This window comes from Theobroma cacao, chromosome 5 (genome assembly GCF_000208745.1).
Source record: "Theobroma cacao cultivar B97-61/B2 chromosome 5, Criollo_cocoa_genome_V2, whole genome shotgun sequence".
In the NCBI taxonomy this organism is placed as follows: Eukaryota; Viridiplantae; Streptophyta; class Magnoliopsida; order Malvales; family Malvaceae; genus Theobroma; species Theobroma cacao.
Window position 1 is genome coordinate 22,005,398 of NC_030854.1, and position 20,762 is coordinate 22,026,159.

A 20,762-nucleotide genomic window follows, 5' to 3' on the forward strand; every position below is an offset into this window, starting at 1 on the left:
GTTATTGGCTTCCCTCATTATCTACTTGAAGGTGAATCTTGTGCTTCTACGCAAGAAAGTTTCAATAGAATTCAAAGTATTTTTCATCCGCCAAAGGACTTTGCAGTGGTGTTGCACCCAATTGATAGCATTGGCAGAGTCATTCTCCACAACTAAAGAATGAGTGGTAACCCAAGGAGATGAAAAGAATAAGTTAATTCCTTCCCGTATGGCATAAAATTTGACAAAATTGGAGTCCTGAATACCAATGTTTTCAGAGAAAGTTTCCCGAATGAAGCCATGGTGGTCCCTGATCACTCCTTCATTACCAGCAAGTCCAGGTTTGCCTTTTGCTACACCATCAGTGTTGAGTTTGAGGGTTCTGGGTGGTGGAGTTGACCAATTGGCAGCCATTCTTTGGTTCTTCCTTTTGGTGTTGAAGTTGATGCTAAAAGGCTCTATAAGACACAGGTCAGTGAGAATATGGTCAAGTTTTCATTTCCCTCGACACCGAAGCATGTGGCGTAAAAGAGTGATGTCTATCATTTAGTTCAGACTGAAGCTTTTTCTTCTAAAAATAACCTCATTTTTATATAGCCAAAGGGTCCAAAATGTTGCAAAGAAGAGTATTCTCCACGTATCTCTCTTGCCCGTAGGTATGGGAAGTTCAAACCATGTCTTAAAAAAAGACAAAGCATCACCAAGTTGAACCCAAGTGATACCCAATAAGCAACAACAAGAAGACCATGTTCTTTAGGCAGTGGTGCAATCAAAAAGTACATGAAAGAGAGTCTCGAGCTCAAAGTTGCAGAATAAGCAATTTGTGTCATCAACCGCAAGAATACCCCGATGCATCAAAATAGATTTGGTAAATATTTTGCCATGGAGGGTTTGCCAACAGAAAGTTTTGACTTTCTGGGGAGCGTAACCAATCCAAACATTTTGTCAGAAGCTTGTAGAGTTAAGGGGTACCATAGCTTGCTTTAATAAAAGAGGAAGGAGTGTAAAGATCACTAGTGATTTTCTTCCACACCACCATATCTTTGTCAGTGGGGTGAGGTTAAAAGTTATTAATGAAGGTAGCAAAATCTCTCCATTGATTTTGCTCTCAGCTTAGAGGTTGCCTTCTTAACTTAACATGCCACCTCCAATTGCCTTTGACCCAGCTTCCCATTTCAGCAATCGTGGCTTTCTTACTTATTGCCAATGCATGAATATGTGGAAATTTGGTGGCCAATGTGGAGTCATCAGCCCGCAAGTCTTCCCAAAAGCTGATAGTGGTGCCTTTACCAAGAGAGTGAGCAAAACCCTTGGTTACAAGATCATGATATTTGTTAGCTGGGTCCATTGGCCTCATGATGTGATTCCATAGGGGGAAGGCTTGTAAGGTTCATCAATAGGAATCATACAGTCTGGTTTCAACTTGTTTTTGACAGAGACAATTTGTCTCCATATCCTATCATGTTCATTTGCATACCTCCAAAGCCATTTGTTAAGAAGAGCTCGATTTTTTAACTATAAATTTATGATTCCCAATCCTCCTTGAGTTTTTGGATTATTAACAGTGGACTAGTTGACATAATGAATTTTCTTTTTCTCAAAAGAACCAGACCAGAGAAAGTTTCTTTGAATAGCTTCAAGCTTTTGTTTGACCATGGCTGGAAGATGGAAAATGGAGAGGTAATAGAGGGGAGGCTTGAGAGTACTGAGTTGATAAGTGTAAGCCTGCATCCCATAGAGAGAAAATGTCCTTTCCAGCCAACTAATCTTGAATTAAATTTTTCAATGATAGGCTGCCAAGTACCCATTGATTGAAGATTAGCTCTTAACGATAACCAGAGATAAGTTATGGGGAGGGCTCCCACCTTGCAGTTGATCATTGAGGCTCAAGAACTCAACAAAGAATCATCAACACCAATGCCCAATAGGCAACTTTTAGAGAAATTGATTTTGAGCCGTGAAATTGATTGAAAAATTCATAAAATTCTTATAATATTTGTAATCTGATCAGAGTGAGGTCCATAAAAAAGTAAGGTGTCATCTGCAAATTGTAAATGAAAAATAACAATGTCGGAGCTCCCAAATTTGATTCCTTCGAAGATTCTCAAATTATTTGCCTTGTTAAGAAGGATGTTAAGAGATTTGACAACAATATTGAAGAGAAAGAGGGAAAGAGGGCATCCTTGCTTGAGTCCTCTTTGAGCAAAAAATTGAGCAGTAGGGGTGCCATTCACAAGGATTGAAATGTTGGCAGTAGTAACACATTGCCTGATCCAACCTCACCATCTTGGACCAAAATCCATGAGCTGCATGATTAAATCCAAGTAGTCCCATTCAACACTATCAAAAGCCTTTTCAAAATCAGCTTTGAATAGAAGATCGCTTCTTTTGTTTTTTTTTTATAAAATCAATGAGCTCGTTAGCTATTAAATAACAGTCGAGAATTTACTTTCCTTTGAAAAAAGCAAATTGGTTTTCACCAATGACAGATCCGATCACTTCTTTGAGTCTGTTAGCAAGAACTTTTGCTAAAATTTTGTAGATGCAACCAACAAGGCTTATGGGCCTAAAGCGAGAGATCAAAGTAGGACAACTTATTTTTAGAACCAAGGTAATAAAAGAGGAGTTTATATTTTTGTTGAATTTCCCAGTGTTGTAGAAATTTTCCATAAAAGCAAGGATTTCCTCTTTGAAAAGTGGCCACTGCTTCTTAAATATCTCCATGTTGAAGCCGTCCGGGTTGGGAGCTTTGTTCCCGTCACACTGTTGAATGGCTAAACAAACTTTTTCCTCAGTGAAAGGTGCTTTAAGGTTCTTATTTTGGTCAGCACTGAGCTGTCTAAATTGGCAATTAAACTCTTTAATTTTCAAGGTATCTTGCTTGAGAAAAAAAGTTTTGAAGTGACTGAGTACCTCATTTTTTATGCTGATGAGGTCATGGATAAAAGTCCCATTCCTCTGTATCTGATGAATTAAGTTCTTTCTCCTCTGTTTAAGGCTGTAATGTGTAAACAATTGGTGTTAAAATCACCTGATTTAGTCCACTGCAGTAGCAATTTTTGTAACTATGATTGCTCATCTCGTTTGTACAAGTTCCATAGTTTTGATTTGAGGTTGGTGTGGTTGGCTTTTTCAAGTACAGAGAGTTCCCTTTTTTCTACCTCTTTTTCCAAGGTACCAATGTCATTCTCGAGGATGGTGATAATTTTCCCATCCTCAACATGATGTTGTTGTTGCCAAGGTTTCACTGAGAGTTTAAGCCTCTTCATTTTTTCAAAAAAACCACCAGAGCCACTATTATCTTGATTGATCAAATCCCATGTGCTTTTTAAGAAAATGACAAATTCCTTATTTTCGAGCTAGTGGGAGAATAGTTGAAAGGGTTTTGGGCCCCAATTCCATTGGTCAACTACAAGTGTGATGGGATTATGGTTAGAGAGGGACTTAGGGAGCACCTTTTAAATAATCACAAGGAAGCTAAGGATAATCTTGCTATTGATAAGAAAACAGTCGAGGCGGCATTTGGTAGGGGCATCCCTGTTATTTGTCCACGTAAACAACCCTCCAGAAAGGGAAATATCAATAAGATTCATATTATTGATAAAGTCAGAGAATTGAGCCATACCCGTGAGATCCAAGTTGTCTCCTGTTTTCTCATTAGCAGTCTTGATGATGTTAAAGTCTTCACAAATACACAGAGGCCCCGTTATTTGACTTTTGAGCTCTAAAATTTAAACCCACAAACTAGCTCTTTCCACTAAGCAATTAGGTGCGTAGATATTCAAAAACGAACATGGGAAGTTGATAGGTTTAATGATTCCAGAGATACAGATGTATCTTTGTTGGACTACAACAGAAAAGGTCTCAAAAAATCCTTCTGACCAAATGGTAATGAGTCATTTTGAATATAAAGAATGCCTTATAATAATAAATACTCAAACACTAGATATATCTTTGTACAATCAATCGATTGGCTTGTAGAACATACAATTGCACTATCAAAGTTAACTTGCTACAGATAAGGTTATTTCAAGCACCCCTATTTTTGAGTGCTTCCTATCCGTAGCACCTTTTTTTTTTAAAAAATGTTTTCCATATTGAGTATTTCCTCTTCCTGATTAAGGCTATACTCAACCATTTAAATACATTTAAAAGACTAATTTGGCTATGTCAAAACTATATCTAAAAGAATAACAAGATTTGAAAATCTAGTCGTTTGAAAGGAATCTGCATGCTATAGGTGTAAATATTTTGACAACAGGTTCAAGTTCACTTGACATGATAGGCTATCTAACAAATAAATTAGCTAATTATCTTTGATCATTAATCAACTAACTATTTGAAATTCGAAATCTCTTTCTTTTCTTAGTTAATCATCGTTTTCCATTAGTCAATTGAAACAGTCTGCTTTCTAATGCTTAGATTTGATTTTGGCCATTGGTATCATTTTCTTGTTTGAGGTGGTCTTTGATATTGAAATGGTAAGATGCTGCTAGTGCCATTGTGTCGATTTTGTGTGGTGTTTTGACTTTAAGTGCTGCTGTTTGGATTTTATTAATTCTGACTTTGATGCCATGTGAAGTTCGATCTGATGTTTATGTGGGAACTTTACTCTGATGCCAAGTTTTGTTTGTATTGTAACCAAAGGAATTTTTGAGCTACTGAATTTCTTTTTTGTGTAGAAGTGAACCTTGTAAATTGGTTAGTTTTGTGTAACCTTTTGCATTGATCCCTGTTTTTTGCTTCCAAGGTATCAGCTTGTTTTGTTTTTGATGTGGGGTTGACCTTTTGTTGGTTTGTTATGCTGGTGATGCCCTTGAGATAACAACCCAAAAGTTAAGCTCTTGTCTTGTACAGTTGTAGGGAATTCTCAAATCCCTTTTTGATCAATGAATTGTCTAATTATAAAAAAGATTTCAAAAATCTTCTGAGCAAGTTTAGTTTATTGACAACTAAGATGGACCTTCATACTTTTTGAGTTGTTCTAGCCTTTGTTAATCGATTAACATTTTCATGTTAGTTGATACCTTGTCTCTCTTCAACTCTGCATTGGTTAACTTGTTGTTTTAATCCACTATCTCATGCCAGCTTGATTTTACTATGCTCTCTACAGTAGTTCAATCGATTCATTGTCCTTGTTGTTCGATTAAGCTTCACTAATATGAAGTCAACAAATCAATCCTTTCACACAGACTGATCACTTGATGTTTTAAGGCATGCATGATGAGACATGTGATCATTTTAACGCTAGAAGTGAGGTGTAAATGATCATTGGTTTTTGGTGAGTTTAAAAAATAATTATGTATTCTATATGTATATTGTCAAATATACAATAGGTATAATTTTGACCATTAAGAGAATGGTTTAAAAGACCCTTACTTCATTAGTATGTGAGCCAAATGTAGATAGATCATGTAGATCTAAGATTTACATTTGTACACTTTGTGAGTTAGAACTATGCTTTGAAATGGCAGTTGGATATTGCTACTTTATCATGTACCCAAAAGCCACTATTTATACTGGTTTATAGGAGCATGACTAGGAAAGCAACCAGATTTAAGTGGATTGACATAAGTGACTAAGGGAAAGTTGATTGATGTCACATTTATATTTTGTGATTCAATGTCTAGGTAGTTGTGTTGAATTAAGTGTTTGATATACTATGAATCCAAATGCATTAGATTGAAGTAAGGAAGGACGGACGTTGATATCAGTGGTGTCAAATGACATCAATAAAGTGTTAAATTTCTATAGAGTGTTATGTAGTTAATGGTATTAATAAACCCACTAATTTCTTAACTTTTTTAAAATCTCTAGATCCATCCTTGAATTGAAGTCAAACATATATCGATTATATGTTATATATAGGAATCATAGATGTTTGATTTTAATGTGAATAATTACTTTGAGATGCAAAATGAGATATGTGCAGTTGTAGTGCTATCTTGATTTAGTGGTAACCAAATATAACATTCCTTAACCAATTGTTTCTCGTCTAATCGCACACTCAATTTTCTATATAGGTCGTGACAATTCGGAGTTTTTTTTAAAGGGAGTATACATTTATGCTCACTGTGTCTTAATGGTAGATGATGGAATATGGACCAATCAAGTAGATTCAAATCTATTAATTAATACATCCACATGAGCATATATCTAACTTCTAATAAGAGTAGAGTTAGAACCCTATTTTTATTCTCTTATATAAACTCTAGTCCAATCCTTAGATATCTAGGATTTGGAGTGGGCAAGTTTGTGGATAATCTAAGGGTTGAGTTAGAAGCAATTCAAGAGTAGATCTAAAAGCCAATCATTTGAAGTTTGTGAAGCAAATATCAGTCAATTCATTTTGAAAATTTCATATTGGTATTTGAATATCCTAATCCTATTGGCTATATTTATTTATTATCTTTTTTTACATTAGTTCGACCCAAGGGTGGAGGGAATGTAACTATGGGGGGGCCTATAGTTTTTAAAATTTTTTATTACATATATATATATACTAATGGCCTCTTTAAAATTTTTACAAGTTTTTATTTATTTTATATTTTTTAATGGTCCCTTTCAAAATTTATAGAATTATTTATTTACTATATATTTTTAATAGTTCCCTCAAAATAATATTTTATTTTAATATTAATATAAATAAAAAATAATAAAATGATCTCATAAACCTTACTTAACTTTACCCTAATTTAAGTTTTTTTTACACTTCTTTCTCCCACTTTCTTTTTCTCTTTTGTCTTTTTATTTTTCATTAGTCTTTTCTCTATAACTCACAATTAAAATACATTTCATTTCTTAAAAGACATTTATGAGCTTCTGAATTTGGATAAGGAATGACGGTGTCAAGCCCAGCTCTACAATATGTTTATTATGTCATTCTTACATAAGAATGCATGTTTGCTTACTTGAGTACCTCAAAAATCATTAAAGGACGACAATGTACCAAATGGTACAATTAAGTTGAATTAAGCCTCGAATTAGTACAAATAGAGATTTTAAGATGAAATTGAGAATTTTAAAACCCCAGAATGACTTAAAATGGTGATTCAGAGTTCGAGGACCGATTTGGAGTCAAATTAGAATTTTCATGACCTAGAGGCAAAATGGTCATTTTGCCACCCAAGGTTAAAATTGGAATGTTGGAAGAAGTTTTTGATCAATATTGACTATTTAGAACATAATTTGAGTTTGAGAAGTGAAGAATTTTAATTTCGGCATTTGTTTCTAGCATAGTGGTAAAATAGTCATTTTGCCACCCCAAAGGCAAAATTGTAATTTTACACCACCCAACACTTGTCCAGTATATGGATTTTACCCAATATTATTATGGATAATTGAAGGATTTTCTGTGGTGGAGAAAGAAAGCTTAATAGTTAAGAATTTAAAAATGGACCAATGGTAAGGTGACAAGTGTCAAGCTTTATTTCTTTATTATTTTCCTCATAAATTAGCACAAAACCAGCCTATTTCTCTTCATTATGGCCGGCCAAAGCAAGAACAAAGGAAGAAAAGAAAGAACAAGAACCCTAGGGTGAAAATTCAAGAGAAAATTAGTGGATTTCAAGTAATCAAGCAATCAAAGGTAAAATTTCTTGATTTTGACTTGTGATCTACCTTTCCCATACATTCTTTTGTATTTTCCATGGTTGAATTACAAGATATCATGAAGGATAGTGTGCTGATCAAACCCTAGGAGAGAGAATTTGATGATGATTTAGATAGATTTTTAAGATATATGGATGTTTTTAGTTGTTTATGGTGTTAAGTGTAAGAATTAAGCTTGAAATTCACATATTCCTCATGAGTTCATCATTGGCCGAATCTTCCTTGTAGAGTGTTGATGGTGGATTTGATTTTATTTCAAGTGAATTGGTTAGGAAATGATGAATTATGGTGAAAAAATCAAGTTGGAAAAATCATAGTGTTGATGCACTCACCATGGCCAAAATTCTGAAGAAGAAATGTGAGGATGGTTTTGCTAAATTTTATTTTCTTTGACTTGTGTTTGGTGAGTTGAAGTATTGGGAGAGAAATGGAACTATTTGGAGTTGAATTGGGCGTATTGGCCAATTAATCGGGTGATAGATCGAGTTAGGCCAACACAGCATGTAAACGATAATTCGAACAATTCGCGTTCCATATCATGCATTCATATAGAGTTTAGATTAGTTTTATAACAATTTAGCACAAATGTGCTAAATTGCTTGATTTTGCATTATGTCTAGGTGGTGAATACTCTGAAAAAGGGCAAAGAAATTGCACCCGATGATCAATAATCGGAGTACTCCAAAATTCAAACTCCTGATACAGTGAGTAACCTTATCATCATCTTGATTATCTGAAGTGAATTTTAATTCGCTTTAGTGATTTTATGGAAAATGAGTTTAAATGATAAATCCTTATGTTTTATAAGCAAAATGTGATTAAATGAAATGATTTTATAAAATTGTCTTGAAATTGAAAGATAGTTTTGAAAATGGAGTAATTGGAGACTAATTGTTGTGTTATAAATCATGGTTTGAATTGAATGGCTTATGATAATGTGGGCATGAGTGGCTGGATTTGGTAAATGTGCTGAAAAAGTATGAACTGTTGATTTGCCTTGAGAGGCTGTAAAATAAAATAATTGTCATGTCATGTTGTTGAATTTTATTGATTTGGTGGGTTATATATTAGTCGCTGCAGTGGACGGGGTCCATGGACCAGCCTATTAGAGGGGCACGATAACCCTATTATATTCATACCTCAGTATGAGAGGCGCGGTTGGATAACTCATAAGGTTAAAACTTTAGAGTTCACTTCACGCCAAATCACCATGTGAGGGTGAACTCAGCCAACGTCAAAGAACGACTATATTTTCAAAATCAAAACATGATTTATGCGTACATAACTTTTTAACAGCCTTGGTGATCTCGATTGGGATAGCCCTCGGTCAAGGTATCCTTGATAACTGAGTATGAGAATGATTTTAGCATGAGCCAAAGTTTTAAGAAATTCATAAGCCATGTTGATTACTCAATTTATATGAATTGATTTTATTTGGTTGAAATGGGTTGAAAGGTGATGAATTACAGTATGTTAAACTATTTTATCTATCTCTATTTACTCAGCTTTAGATATTTTAGATGGTATTTGTTTACTCACTGAGATCATATAATCTCACCACCCTCCTTTCCACCCTTTCAAGTTCAAGATAATCGGTAGATAGCTCATTTCGTTGAGGGTTACAGTTGGACTTGTATCTTCAAAAACTGTAGGTTTACCGCTTTTAATACTTTTGGTCATTTGTGGGCTCACGTGTCATTGTAAATTAAATTTTATACTTGGTTATATATATTACAATATGTATGAATTTATTTAGCTTTTACGCTACAAAAATTATTTACCGGTAACTCTATAAATATTGTTTTATAAGAAAATAGAATATTTTATTGAATATTTTTATTATATTCAAATAGCTATAATTTCACTTTAAATGAATGTTTTAGATATCTAAACTTATTTTTGATTATGAAATATGTGTTTTCCACTTGCATACTATATTTTTAGCTGGTTTCGAGATTTTTGAGGAAAAATGATAAAAATGCCCCTGTAAGACAGAAATCATTTTTTTTTATTGATTTAAGTTGGAAATAGCTTAAAATCTTTTAGAACATAATATTTGGCAACAGTTACTCACAGGGGAAATGAGAAACTGATATTAAAGCCTTGCGGGGTTTCGGTTGATATTCCGGGTAATGAGTGTCGACTTAGACACCGCGGCTGTTGTCACGGGCTCGAGGGGAGTATCGAGTCATGACAATTAGAGTGGTATCAGAGCTTTTGGTTTTAAAGATTAGAGCTTTTGGGTTCAAAGTTGTTTTAAAAACTACAGTGTCAGTGTGACCCAAGTTAAGTTAAGTTAAGTTAGGTTTGATATAATAGAATATGTGCATCTGCATATAGAATTTGAAATTGTTTAGACTCATTCTGTTTATTCTTATAGATCTTGTGGGAGCATAAGTCATAGACAGAGAGCTATATGACCTCCTGTTCCTAGTAATCCGCTTCCTTGTTAATGTAATGCAAAAGTAATAAGTAGGGTCGTTGTCCGGGTTTAAGATGCCACCCCGTGACATGAGCCAGTGTTAGAGAGATTTTAAAACGAATGCTCCTAATGAAAGATTAATGAAATGATATATCCCTCCGATTAAGGATGGAGAAATTTGGAGTTGGACTAATAGGCCGTGATAATTTATTCATTTGGTGGAATTATAATTGAACTCATGGTTGTCAATTGGAAAAAGATTTAGGGACTATGGATTGTATTGGGATTAATATAAATGAGCACGTGTGATAATGGTAATAAAGGGCGCACTTTGATTAGAATGAATAGTGATGGTTGTAATTCACTTGGAGTGTATAAATTAAGCATTGAGGTAAGAGTAAACCCACACTTATGTGTACGAAGATAAGAACGCTATGTTAATTGAGCTTGTTATGCCCATATAAAAGTGGTGTTGGGATTTTGAAATATTTTATATGTGAATATGTGTAAAATAAGTACAGTAGCTTAGAGGGAACTGGTGTTGATTTCAATTAAGAGATTGTGAGATTCCAAGAATTGATTGAACCTATTATAGTTCATGGATATAAGCACGTGAATTAACTCGAGAGTGAGTATCAATGATCACTATATTTGATGTGTGGTTATGAAGTAAGAAGTTAGTAAACAAATATGCTCTAAGGATGAGCTTGAACTTTGTTATGCATAGTAGGGTAGCCAAGGGATTAAAGGACTAGATGTGGAATTGACAGCTTGAGGTTAAATGACTTGGAAATGTCAAATCTAGTCTAAATGCCATATGAAGTTCTATAATTGAGACTGATATACGAATTACTTGAAAGATCAATTTAAAAGTTTATTCGGTTCAAAGTGTGGCCTATGATATGAATGATCAGTCTTTAAAGTGATCTCCCCAGAGTAAGGAATTTATATGTTGATGTTTGGATATACTATAAGAGAGAGAACTTCTGCATCCTAAGTTTAGGACAACTTTGATCTTATGATCGCAAAGGCAAGGTGTAATAACTAAGTAAATTATTCACTTAATAAATGTGATTGGTTATTGATGAATAAAGTCAAGATCTTAACATTTAGTGGTGTAAAATTTGATAATTATGTAAAATTTGATAATTATGTATTTAAGAGTTATTTGGAGACAATTCCTTCATCAAATTTGCACTAAATGCTATGGTAAAGGCATATCAATGTTAATATGGAAATTTATCTAGGAATGATCTTAACATACCACCAAAGGAGAATTAAACATGTTGAAATTAATGTTCTAATAGTGTGCATATGATCGAAAGCTGGTTTGTAAGTTGTACTTTTCATGATCATGAAATATATAAAGATTATCAATATATGGACATACACTTGGAGTTGTAATTTACAAGTTTAGAGTATTTAAGATATGATTAAATGGAATTAGCATTAGTTAAGGTACGTAAATCTTTTAATTAATTTCTGTGGAGTATGCATGATAGTAGAATGGAGGAACATAGTGTCGTGATACTATATGGTGAAGTTACTATACAATATGGAAAGAGTATTCTAAAGTGGGATTTATTGATTGTTGACAAGTGTTGTAGGATGAGATGAATTTGAAAATATCGACTTTACCTATTATATGTGATAAGCACAAGAGGATATAAATGGTTATGGAAATTGAGACGTAAGCTTGGAGGGAAACCAAACGGTTGAGAATGATTAGTGTAGTAAACCTTAAACATAAATGAATAACATTGATTAAGTAAACTCCAACAGCCACCATGCCCCAGTGCTAAGAACACTTCATGTCTAGGACGCATGAATAAAATGAGATAGATGTGAAGTTGAACTTACGAGTTGACCTAAAGTCATTGAACTTGATTCTAAGTTTTGTTAACTGGAGTTTTAATGTTTTGGAAGTTATTGATATGAATGAGTTAAAGCTGAAATGGTTAAAGGCGTTCCCTTCGGGGGGAGCAAAAGGTATAGGGTTCGAAACTTGGCGAGAAGGTCCTGCAGGGCCTATCGTGCCTCCCTTAGGTGCGGGGTTCCGAGTAAGTCAAGTGATAGGGATCCAGACATAACAATTGGAGTGGGCCCCGAAAGGGATGCCACATAAATGGCTAAGTTACAGGTTAAGTGATCACATGTTGTGAGACATAAGTTTAAGATAGATATCCCCAAGGAAATACTCAAGAGAAGTTCTGCCATGGATCTCGTGAAAGCAAGCACTAAGTTATGTGGTTATTAAAAAGAAGCTGTAAGTTGAGAGTGATATTCATATTAACATTGAAAGGTACTTGAGGAGAATCTAGTTTCAAGTTTTGCAATTTCAAGGGCAATTTATAAATTGGCTAAGGGAGAATGATGTTATGTTCATATGAAAGAGTGGAACAAAGGATGATTGAAGTTGACCTTGATAATGAAGTCAGATAATGAAACTTTCCTAATATATTATGGAAATTAGAATTTGAAAATGCTTGAGGCATACATGATTCAAATGAGTTTGAGTTTTAAGTGACAAATCAATATCGGAATGCAAGAAGGATACAAGGTAATGTAGAGGCATGAAGGATAATCGAGGAAAAAGGATGACTTTTAGGAATTGTGGTATTGCATAAGATGCAATGATCAAGTTAAGATAAATCTTTGAGGCATTAATGGAATTATAAAGCATACACGCATAATAAATTATAATTCAATGGAGATGACATTGTGATACAATGATATTAGTACAAGGAAACTTAAGCATATAATTGGAAATGATAAGAAGAGAGCATAAGTATGTAAATGATGTAGAACTATGCAGAGGCATAACGAGAATTTGTATGAATTATGAAGATTATTCTATTGAATCTTGGTTATGGATGGGAATGAACAAAGAGAAATTAGTTTGAAGGCATTAGAAAACAGAGACCCGTATACATAATGAGGAATATGGACATTTGAATGTGCTTGTATACGTGTGTGTGGAGTTAGTGATGTACCCAACTAAAATGAAGAATGGTTTTAGTGGTTCGAGATTTGAACTCAATATATTTGATGAGTGTATAGGTAATGTAACGATCAAGAATCTTATCAGAAGTCAATTTATGGTAACCTAAAAAATTTTGGGGAAATAGTTAAGGGAATGTAATCTATAGTACGGTTAAGCCATATGAGATGGATTAATAGGATTAAGAAGATTGAAATTTCCTAAATGAAAGGTAAACATGAAGTATGTGGAAATAATTGAAGCCATTAATCTTCCCTAACGTTGAGGATATGTACAGGAATGAGTATGGCGTGTTAATGATGCCATAAACTACACAATAGTGTATGAGGATAGGATGAATGAATGAAAGTCGAGAAATTTGATATTGAATGAAGTAATAAGATAGTGAGTGGTATACCTAAATAAGTATAAAATGCGATCGAAATTGGTATGATTGAGATGGAGTTATGGTTCAAGTTTAATTATGGTAATAGAAGCATACTTGGTGTTTCAATATAAGAGATCATAATTGTAAAGGTTACTGTTGGTCTAATTTTAAAGGATAATAATAGACATAAGTGAAGTACTAGAGTTGAATTGGTGGTAAATGAGGTAAACAAATCAAAATTCCTTATAAAGAGGAGGACATAAGAAGTTGAGTATTAAATGAGAAACAATACCCTCACCTTTTCTCTGAGTTTAGTAAATAAAATTTTGAGGTCAAAATTTTATTTTAAGGGGGGTAGTGCTGTCAAGCCCAGCTCTACAATATGTTTATTATGCAATTCTTACATAAGAATGCATGTTTGCTTACTTAGGTACCTTGAAAATCGTTAAAGGATGGTAATGTACCAAATGGTACAATTAAGTTGAATTAAGCCTCGCATTAGTCCAAATAAAGATTGTAAGATGAAATTGAGAATTTTAAAACCTCAGAATAACTTAAAATGGTGATTCGGAGTTCGAAAACCAACTTTGAGTCAAATTAGAATTTTCATGACCTAGAGGCAAAATGGTCATTTTGCCACCCGAGGTTAAAATTAGAATGTTGGAAGAAGTTTTTGATCAAGATTGACTATTTAGAACATAATTTGAGTTTGAGAAGTGAAGAATTTTAATTTCGGTATTTTTTTTAGCATAGGGGTAAAATAGTCATTTTGCCACCCCAGGGAAAATTATAATTTTACACCACCCAACACTTGTCCAGCACATGAATTTTACCCAATATTATTATGGATAATTGAAAGATTTTATGTGGTGGAGAAAGAAAGCTTAATAGTTAAGAATTTAAAAATGGACCAATGGTAAGGTGACAAGTGTCAAGCTTTATTTCTTTATTATTTTCCTTATAAATTAGCATAAAACCAGCCTATTTCTCTTTATTATGGCCGGCCAAAGCAAGAACAAAGGAATAAAAGAAAGAACAAGAGCCCTAGGGTGAAAATTCAAGAGAAAATTATTGGATTTCAAGTAATCAAGCAATCAAGCAATCAAAGGTAAAATTTCTTGATTTTGACTTGTGATCTACCTTTCTCATACATTCTTTTGTATTTTTCATGGTTGAATTACAAGATATCATGAAAGATAGTGCGCTGATCAAACCTTAGGAGAGAGAATTTGATGATGATTTAAATAGATTTTTAAGATATATGGATGTTTTTAGTTGTTTATGGTGTTAAGTGTAAAAATTAAGCTTGAAATTCACATATTTCTCATGAGTTCATCATTGGTCGAATCTTCCTTGTAGAGTGTTGATGGTGGATTTGATTTTATTTCAAGTGAATTGGTTAGGAAATGATGAATTATGGTGAAAAAATCAAGTAGGAAAAATCATAGTGTTGATGCACTCACCATAGCCGAAATTCTCAAGAAGAAATGTGAGGATGGTTTTGCTAAATTTTATGTTATTTGACTTATGTTTGGTGATTTGAAGTATTGGAGAGAAATGGAATTATTTGGAGTTGAATTGGACGTATTGGCCAATTAATCGGGTGATAGATCGAGTTAGGCCAACACCGCATGGAGACGATAATACGAACAATTCGCGTTCCATATCATGCATTCATATAGAGTTTAGATTAGTTTTATAACAATTTAGCACAAATGTGCTAAATTGCTTGATTTTGCATTATGTCTAGGTGGTGAATCCTCTGAAAAATGGCAAAGAAATTACACCCGAGGATCAATAGTCGGAGTACTTCAAAATTCAAACTCCTGATACAATGAGTAACCTTATCATCATCTTGATTATCTGAAGTGAATTTTAATTCGTTTTAGTGATTTTATGAAAAATGAGTTTAAATGGTAAATCTTTATGTTTTATAAGCTAAATGTGATTAAATGAAATGATTTTATAAAATTGTCTTGAAATTGAAAGATGGTTTTGAAAATGGAGTAATTGGAGACTAATTGTTGTGTTATAAATCATGGTTTGAATTGAATGGCTTATGATAATGTGGGCATGAGTGGCTAGATTTGGTAAATGTGCTGAAAAAGTATGAACTGTTGATTTGCCTTGAGAGGCTGTAAAATAAAATAATTGTCATGTCATGTTATTGAATGTTATTGATTTGGTGGGTTATATATTGGTCGCTGCAGTGGACGAATTTCGTGGATCAATCTGTTAGAGGGGCACGGTAACCTTATTATATTCATACCTCAGTATGAGAGGCGTGGTTAGATAACTCCTAAGGTTAAAACTTTAAAGTTCACTTCACGCCAAACCACCACGTGAGGGTGAACTCAGCTAACGTCAAAGAACGGCTATGTTTTCAAAATCAAAACATGATTTATGCGTATATAACTTTTTAACAGCCTTGGCGGTCTCGGTAGGGATAGCCCTTGGCCAAGGTATCCCTGATAACTAAGTATGCGAATGATTTTGGCACGGGCGAAAGTTTTAAGAAATTCATAAGCCATGTTGATTACTCAATTTATATGAATTGATTTTATTTGGTTGAAATGAGTTGAAAGGTGATGAATTACAGTATGTTAAACTATTTTATCTGTCTCCATTTACTCAACTTTAGATATTTTAGATGGTATTTGTTTACTCACTGAGATAATATAATCTCACCACCCTCCTTTTCACCCCTTTCAGACTCAGGATAGTCTGTAGATAGCTCATTTCGTTGAGGGTTACAGTTGGACTTGCATCATCAAAAACTGTAGGTTTACCGCTTTTAATATTTTTGGTCGTTCGTGGGCTCACGTATCACTGTAAATTAAATCTTATGATTTGGTTATCTGTATTACAGTATGTATGGATTTATTTAGCTTTTACGCTACAAAAATTATTTACCGGTAACTCTATAAATATTGTTTTATAAGAAAATAGAATATTTTATTGAATATATTTATTATATTCAAATAGTTATAATTTCACTTTAAATTAATGTTTTAGATATCTAAACTTATTTTTGATTATGAAATATGTGTTTTCCACTTGCATACTATATTTTTAGCTGGTTTTAAGATTTTTGAGGAAAAATGACCAAAATGCCCCTGTGAGACAGAAATCATTTTTTTATTGATTTAAGTTGGAAATAACTTAAAATCTTTTAGAACATGATATTTGGCAACGGTTACTCACATGGGAAATGAGAAACTGATATTAAAGCCTTACGGGTTCCGATTGACATTCAAGATAATGAGTGTCGATCGGGACACCGCTGCGGTTGTCACGGGCTCGAGGAGAATACCGGGTTGTAACAGACGGAGACCCCTCACCATCATAATGTGAAATTAAGAAAAGCTAAAGGTTTCTTTTATCTTTTTCTTTCTATTTATATTATTTAACTATTTATATATTTAACCATTATATAAAATCTTGTATATCGTATTTAACTATTTATATTTTATACATTATAGTTTTATATTTAATATTTTAAACTTAAATAAAAATATTGGATGTTGACTACACATAAACAATCAAACCTCAATAGTTCAAATAATGAAAAAGAGTAACATGAATCAAGACGTCCTAGACTCAATCTTAAAGAAATAGATGTTTTTCAAGTAAAATCTGATACTTATAAAACTATTATAAATCTTTTTTTTATTATTTCTTTTGATTTTACATGTTATATAAAAATATTGTATATTATGAATCTTTTGATTATTTATTAAGTTCAACATATTAGTTTTAAAAATTTTTAATCCTTACACCTTTTTCATCTTTAACCCCCCAAATAAAAATTGACTAGCTCCACCCCTGGTTGGACCTTGATTCCTTCTCTCTCTTATATATACTACCGTTAGCATTATCTCTTGCTTTAGATGTCACAGTTTTAAAGATGAAGAGACAATCATCGTCTTCTAGCCGGAGGCAAAACTCCATTGGTTGCATGTGTGCCATTTCCAACCTTCTTTTCAAGCACTATAATCGCTCAAAATTTCTTATTTCTGGTATGTTCCTTCAGCTGATCGCTTTGGGAACTAGTTTTTTGCAGAGAATTCCAATTGTATATTTAGTTCTAGTATAATTTTTCCCCAACTAATTGCTCCATGCATTGAAGAACACGACTGAGTACATTATTCCGTACTACTACTGATTTTCAGGGAAAAAGCAGGCAAAGGAGGCACCAGAATCTGCAACGAAAGCCCCTGAACAAACGCTAAAAGCTGCAAATCTTCCAAGGAGTCCAACGCTGGCGGCAGAGTTACGGCGGTCAAACTCCGTTGAGACTCCTCCTAATACGCTAGTGGCCAGGTTGATGGGAGTAGATAAGTTTCCTAGGACCCCAGAATCCACCGCCAACAAGAGAAGGAAGTTGCTTTGTGCTCTGGAGAAGTGTGATGAGGACTTGAAGGCCCTTCAAAGGATCATTGAACTTGTCAACACAAGCGTCAGCGTTGAACACAACAGTGAGAGTAAGTCTGCTCCATTAGCTTTTCTTCTTCTTCAATAGATAACATCCACTTCATAGTTTTTCCTTTTTCATTACATTGAATTTATTGTTTTCTGTCTCTTCATTGTAGATAGTATGGTATCACATATGCATGCATGAGGGGTTCATTCTTACACATACATACACAAATTAAGGCCCAAATACGTTGGAATTTTGTAATGTACTCGATAAACCCTGATATCTTCTGATGTCTTTGAGTAAATACGATGGATCTTAATTCAGCATTTAGCCTAGGAAAGTTGTATCTAATCAACTTTAAACATTTGGTCAAGCTGGTGCCTAGCTTGTCTAACCCTACCTAAATGGAATCAATTATGTACATATGAAAATTATTGTTGTCTCTTTTAATTGCAAGGCAGCTATAAAGCTGTGGGTGGTTAGGAAATTAGTCTTGTCAATCTGTTTAGGGAGACATTACCAACTCCGTTACTACCTGGATCAGAGACTAAAGGTACTGATTGTACATTGCAAATTGAAGAGGAAACACCTTTTCCTCACCTTCCCTATTGCTTTCCTTGTAAGGTGAGCCACTTGCCCTTATGTTTCGGATACCGAATTTACAATCATGACTTGCTAGTGGGAGACAAAATTATCCTCTTTATTGCTACAAGCAATCATACATACTAGCACATGACCAAATGACCCACAGCTGTTTTTCTTTCTTTTTCATTTTCTCCTTTGAAAAGCGAAAAACGTTAACAACGCACGAGCTAAAACAGATGAAAGAATCTCTTCTTTGTCATATCTGCCCCAAGAAATTATACTTACAAATACAATGCAATATAACGAAATCTTCACACTGTTCTTCAAACAATCTTCTTCCTTGTTCTATCGTTTTCATACACATGCATCCCACAGATTTTTGCTGGGTGATCTGTTCATGTCCTTGGGCTAGCCTGCTTAGGTGCTCATTTCTTTAAATGCTCTGGAGCTTCAACTTGGCAGCTTGAATGTTTTTTTTTTAATCTTTTGTGGTCGATGAGAGCACTTGACTTGACATTTTTCCCCCCACAATAACATTTCCAGATAATACTACTAATATAATATATAGATGATAATTAAGTAAGTAAAGAAACCCTCCCCCAGCTGTTGTTGTTTTAAGAGTGAACCAGGGATTCAACCCCTGGTAGGAGTGAATAAACAAAAAGATATAACAAGAAAAGAGAAAAGAGAGCCTGCAGAAATAAAAGAAGAAACAGACCCCATTGTCTTTGTGGCTTTACTTAGCATCCAATATCCCCACTTTTGCAGGGTATGGGAGTTGGGCCCCAAAATAGAAAATGCAATAAGATTAGAGAAGGGTGTGGGTTGAGGTAGGGTCGTTTTTGGGGTTCGGATTGGTGAATCATTTTGAACCATTTTTATTTTTTTATTTTGGAATTAAAATATTCAACTGTGAAATTAATAAATCATTATTTTATAATCAATTATCATAAATAATAAAAATAGCACAATTTTTAATATTCATATTTAGTGTATTTTAAATAAGTTTTGTAATCCATTTAAAATATTCAATATCGAAAAGATTGAAAAATACATTATTTTATATAATAATTATAAGTAATATCACTTCTTTCAATATTAAAATTTTCATTTAAAAAACACAATTTATCATTTATCCATCATTGTAGCACAGTTGAAGTCTTTTTGGATTATAAATTCGAGATTTTATGGTATTAAATTGAATTAATCTTGATTTCAAGTTGTTATAAGGTTGGTTTGTTTTTTTTTATAAGTTTAGGTTATTTTGAGTTTGGATTTTCAATTTTTTTCAATCGATTTGAGCCACATTGGTTCAAATTCGATGTTAGTTGAGACAAAATTTTGGATTCGACTAGATTTTGCGACCCCTAATAGGATTGAAAAAAACCAATCTCAGTTGAAACCTTTACATCATGGGGTGCATATATTCCTGTCCTAGCACATGCAAACAGATGTGTGGGCTTGGCTTTCCTTGTCTTGTTACTAAGGCTATGCACTGCATGTTTTATAAATTTGTACTCCAGGACGAACGCTACAACATCATCAGAAGCAGCAACTTAAGAAGAAACCGGGACAAGAGGACACCGCAGGCGCCTGCTGCTTCTTAGATAGATTCACAAAGGAATCAATTGACGATGCAAGAAGCCATCAGGATGATGCAGGGTCGCCATTGTGGAGAAGCAAGGCCATGATACAGAGCGTGGATGAAGTGTGCAAGGATATTGCATGGGGTGAAAGGCGGGAGATTGGCAGAATAGGCTTTGCGTTGCAAGATCAAATTTCCAAAGATTTGATAGACGAGATTGTTAGAGAAATGGGGCACCGCTTCACCTATTCGCTTCCCTTTGAAGCATGTAAAAGAGGATTGGCTTTCTAATTGGACCATATGTATTGTGCCTCTGTTGAGACAAATTATGAGTACAAGCTTGCCAAATCTAATTTTGATCTAACAATTTACACCGCAAAATTCAAAGGTGTTATAGCATAAGAGAATACTGGATCTCTTTGGGGACGACTGAAGTACCCTTTCCGTATTATTCTGGACGATCTAACAATGTCCAATGATGATCCTGGTAGTGGCCTTTGATACATGGAATGCATTCCCCAGGAATATCAAGTGTTAGTTATGCTTGTTGTGAGTCTTGGCAGCATGAACGTAGTTGAAGGATTGTTGCTGTAGGAATCTCGGCAGTGCAATATATAATCCTTTAAAAGTGCCTTTGAGATCTTGGCAACGGATGAGCATAACACGAGAATGTTTCTGACGTCTAGAAGAATAGAGAAGGTGTTGTCAGGATTGGAATATTGTTGCAGGCAATGGGGAGTCATTGAATAAGTGTAGAGAGGTGACAAACCTTCTCATATAGCTAAGATGGGT

At 34.1% G+C, this 20,762-nt stretch overlaps 1 protein-coding gene across 1 annotated transcript; it reads left to right on the top strand.

Annotated features, from left to right (window-relative positions):
• Positions 17,232 to 20,329, top strand: LOC18598693. Its single transcript, XM_007028322.2, has 3 exons — positions 17,232 to 17,399; positions 17,553 to 17,864; positions 19,909 to 20,329. The coding sequence occupies exons 1-3, from the start codon at positions 17,288 to 17,290 to the stop codon at positions 20,259 to 20,261; spliced, it is 777 nt and encodes a 258-aa protein (XP_007028384.2). The 5' UTR covers positions 17,232 to 17,287; the 3' UTR covers positions 20,262 to 20,329.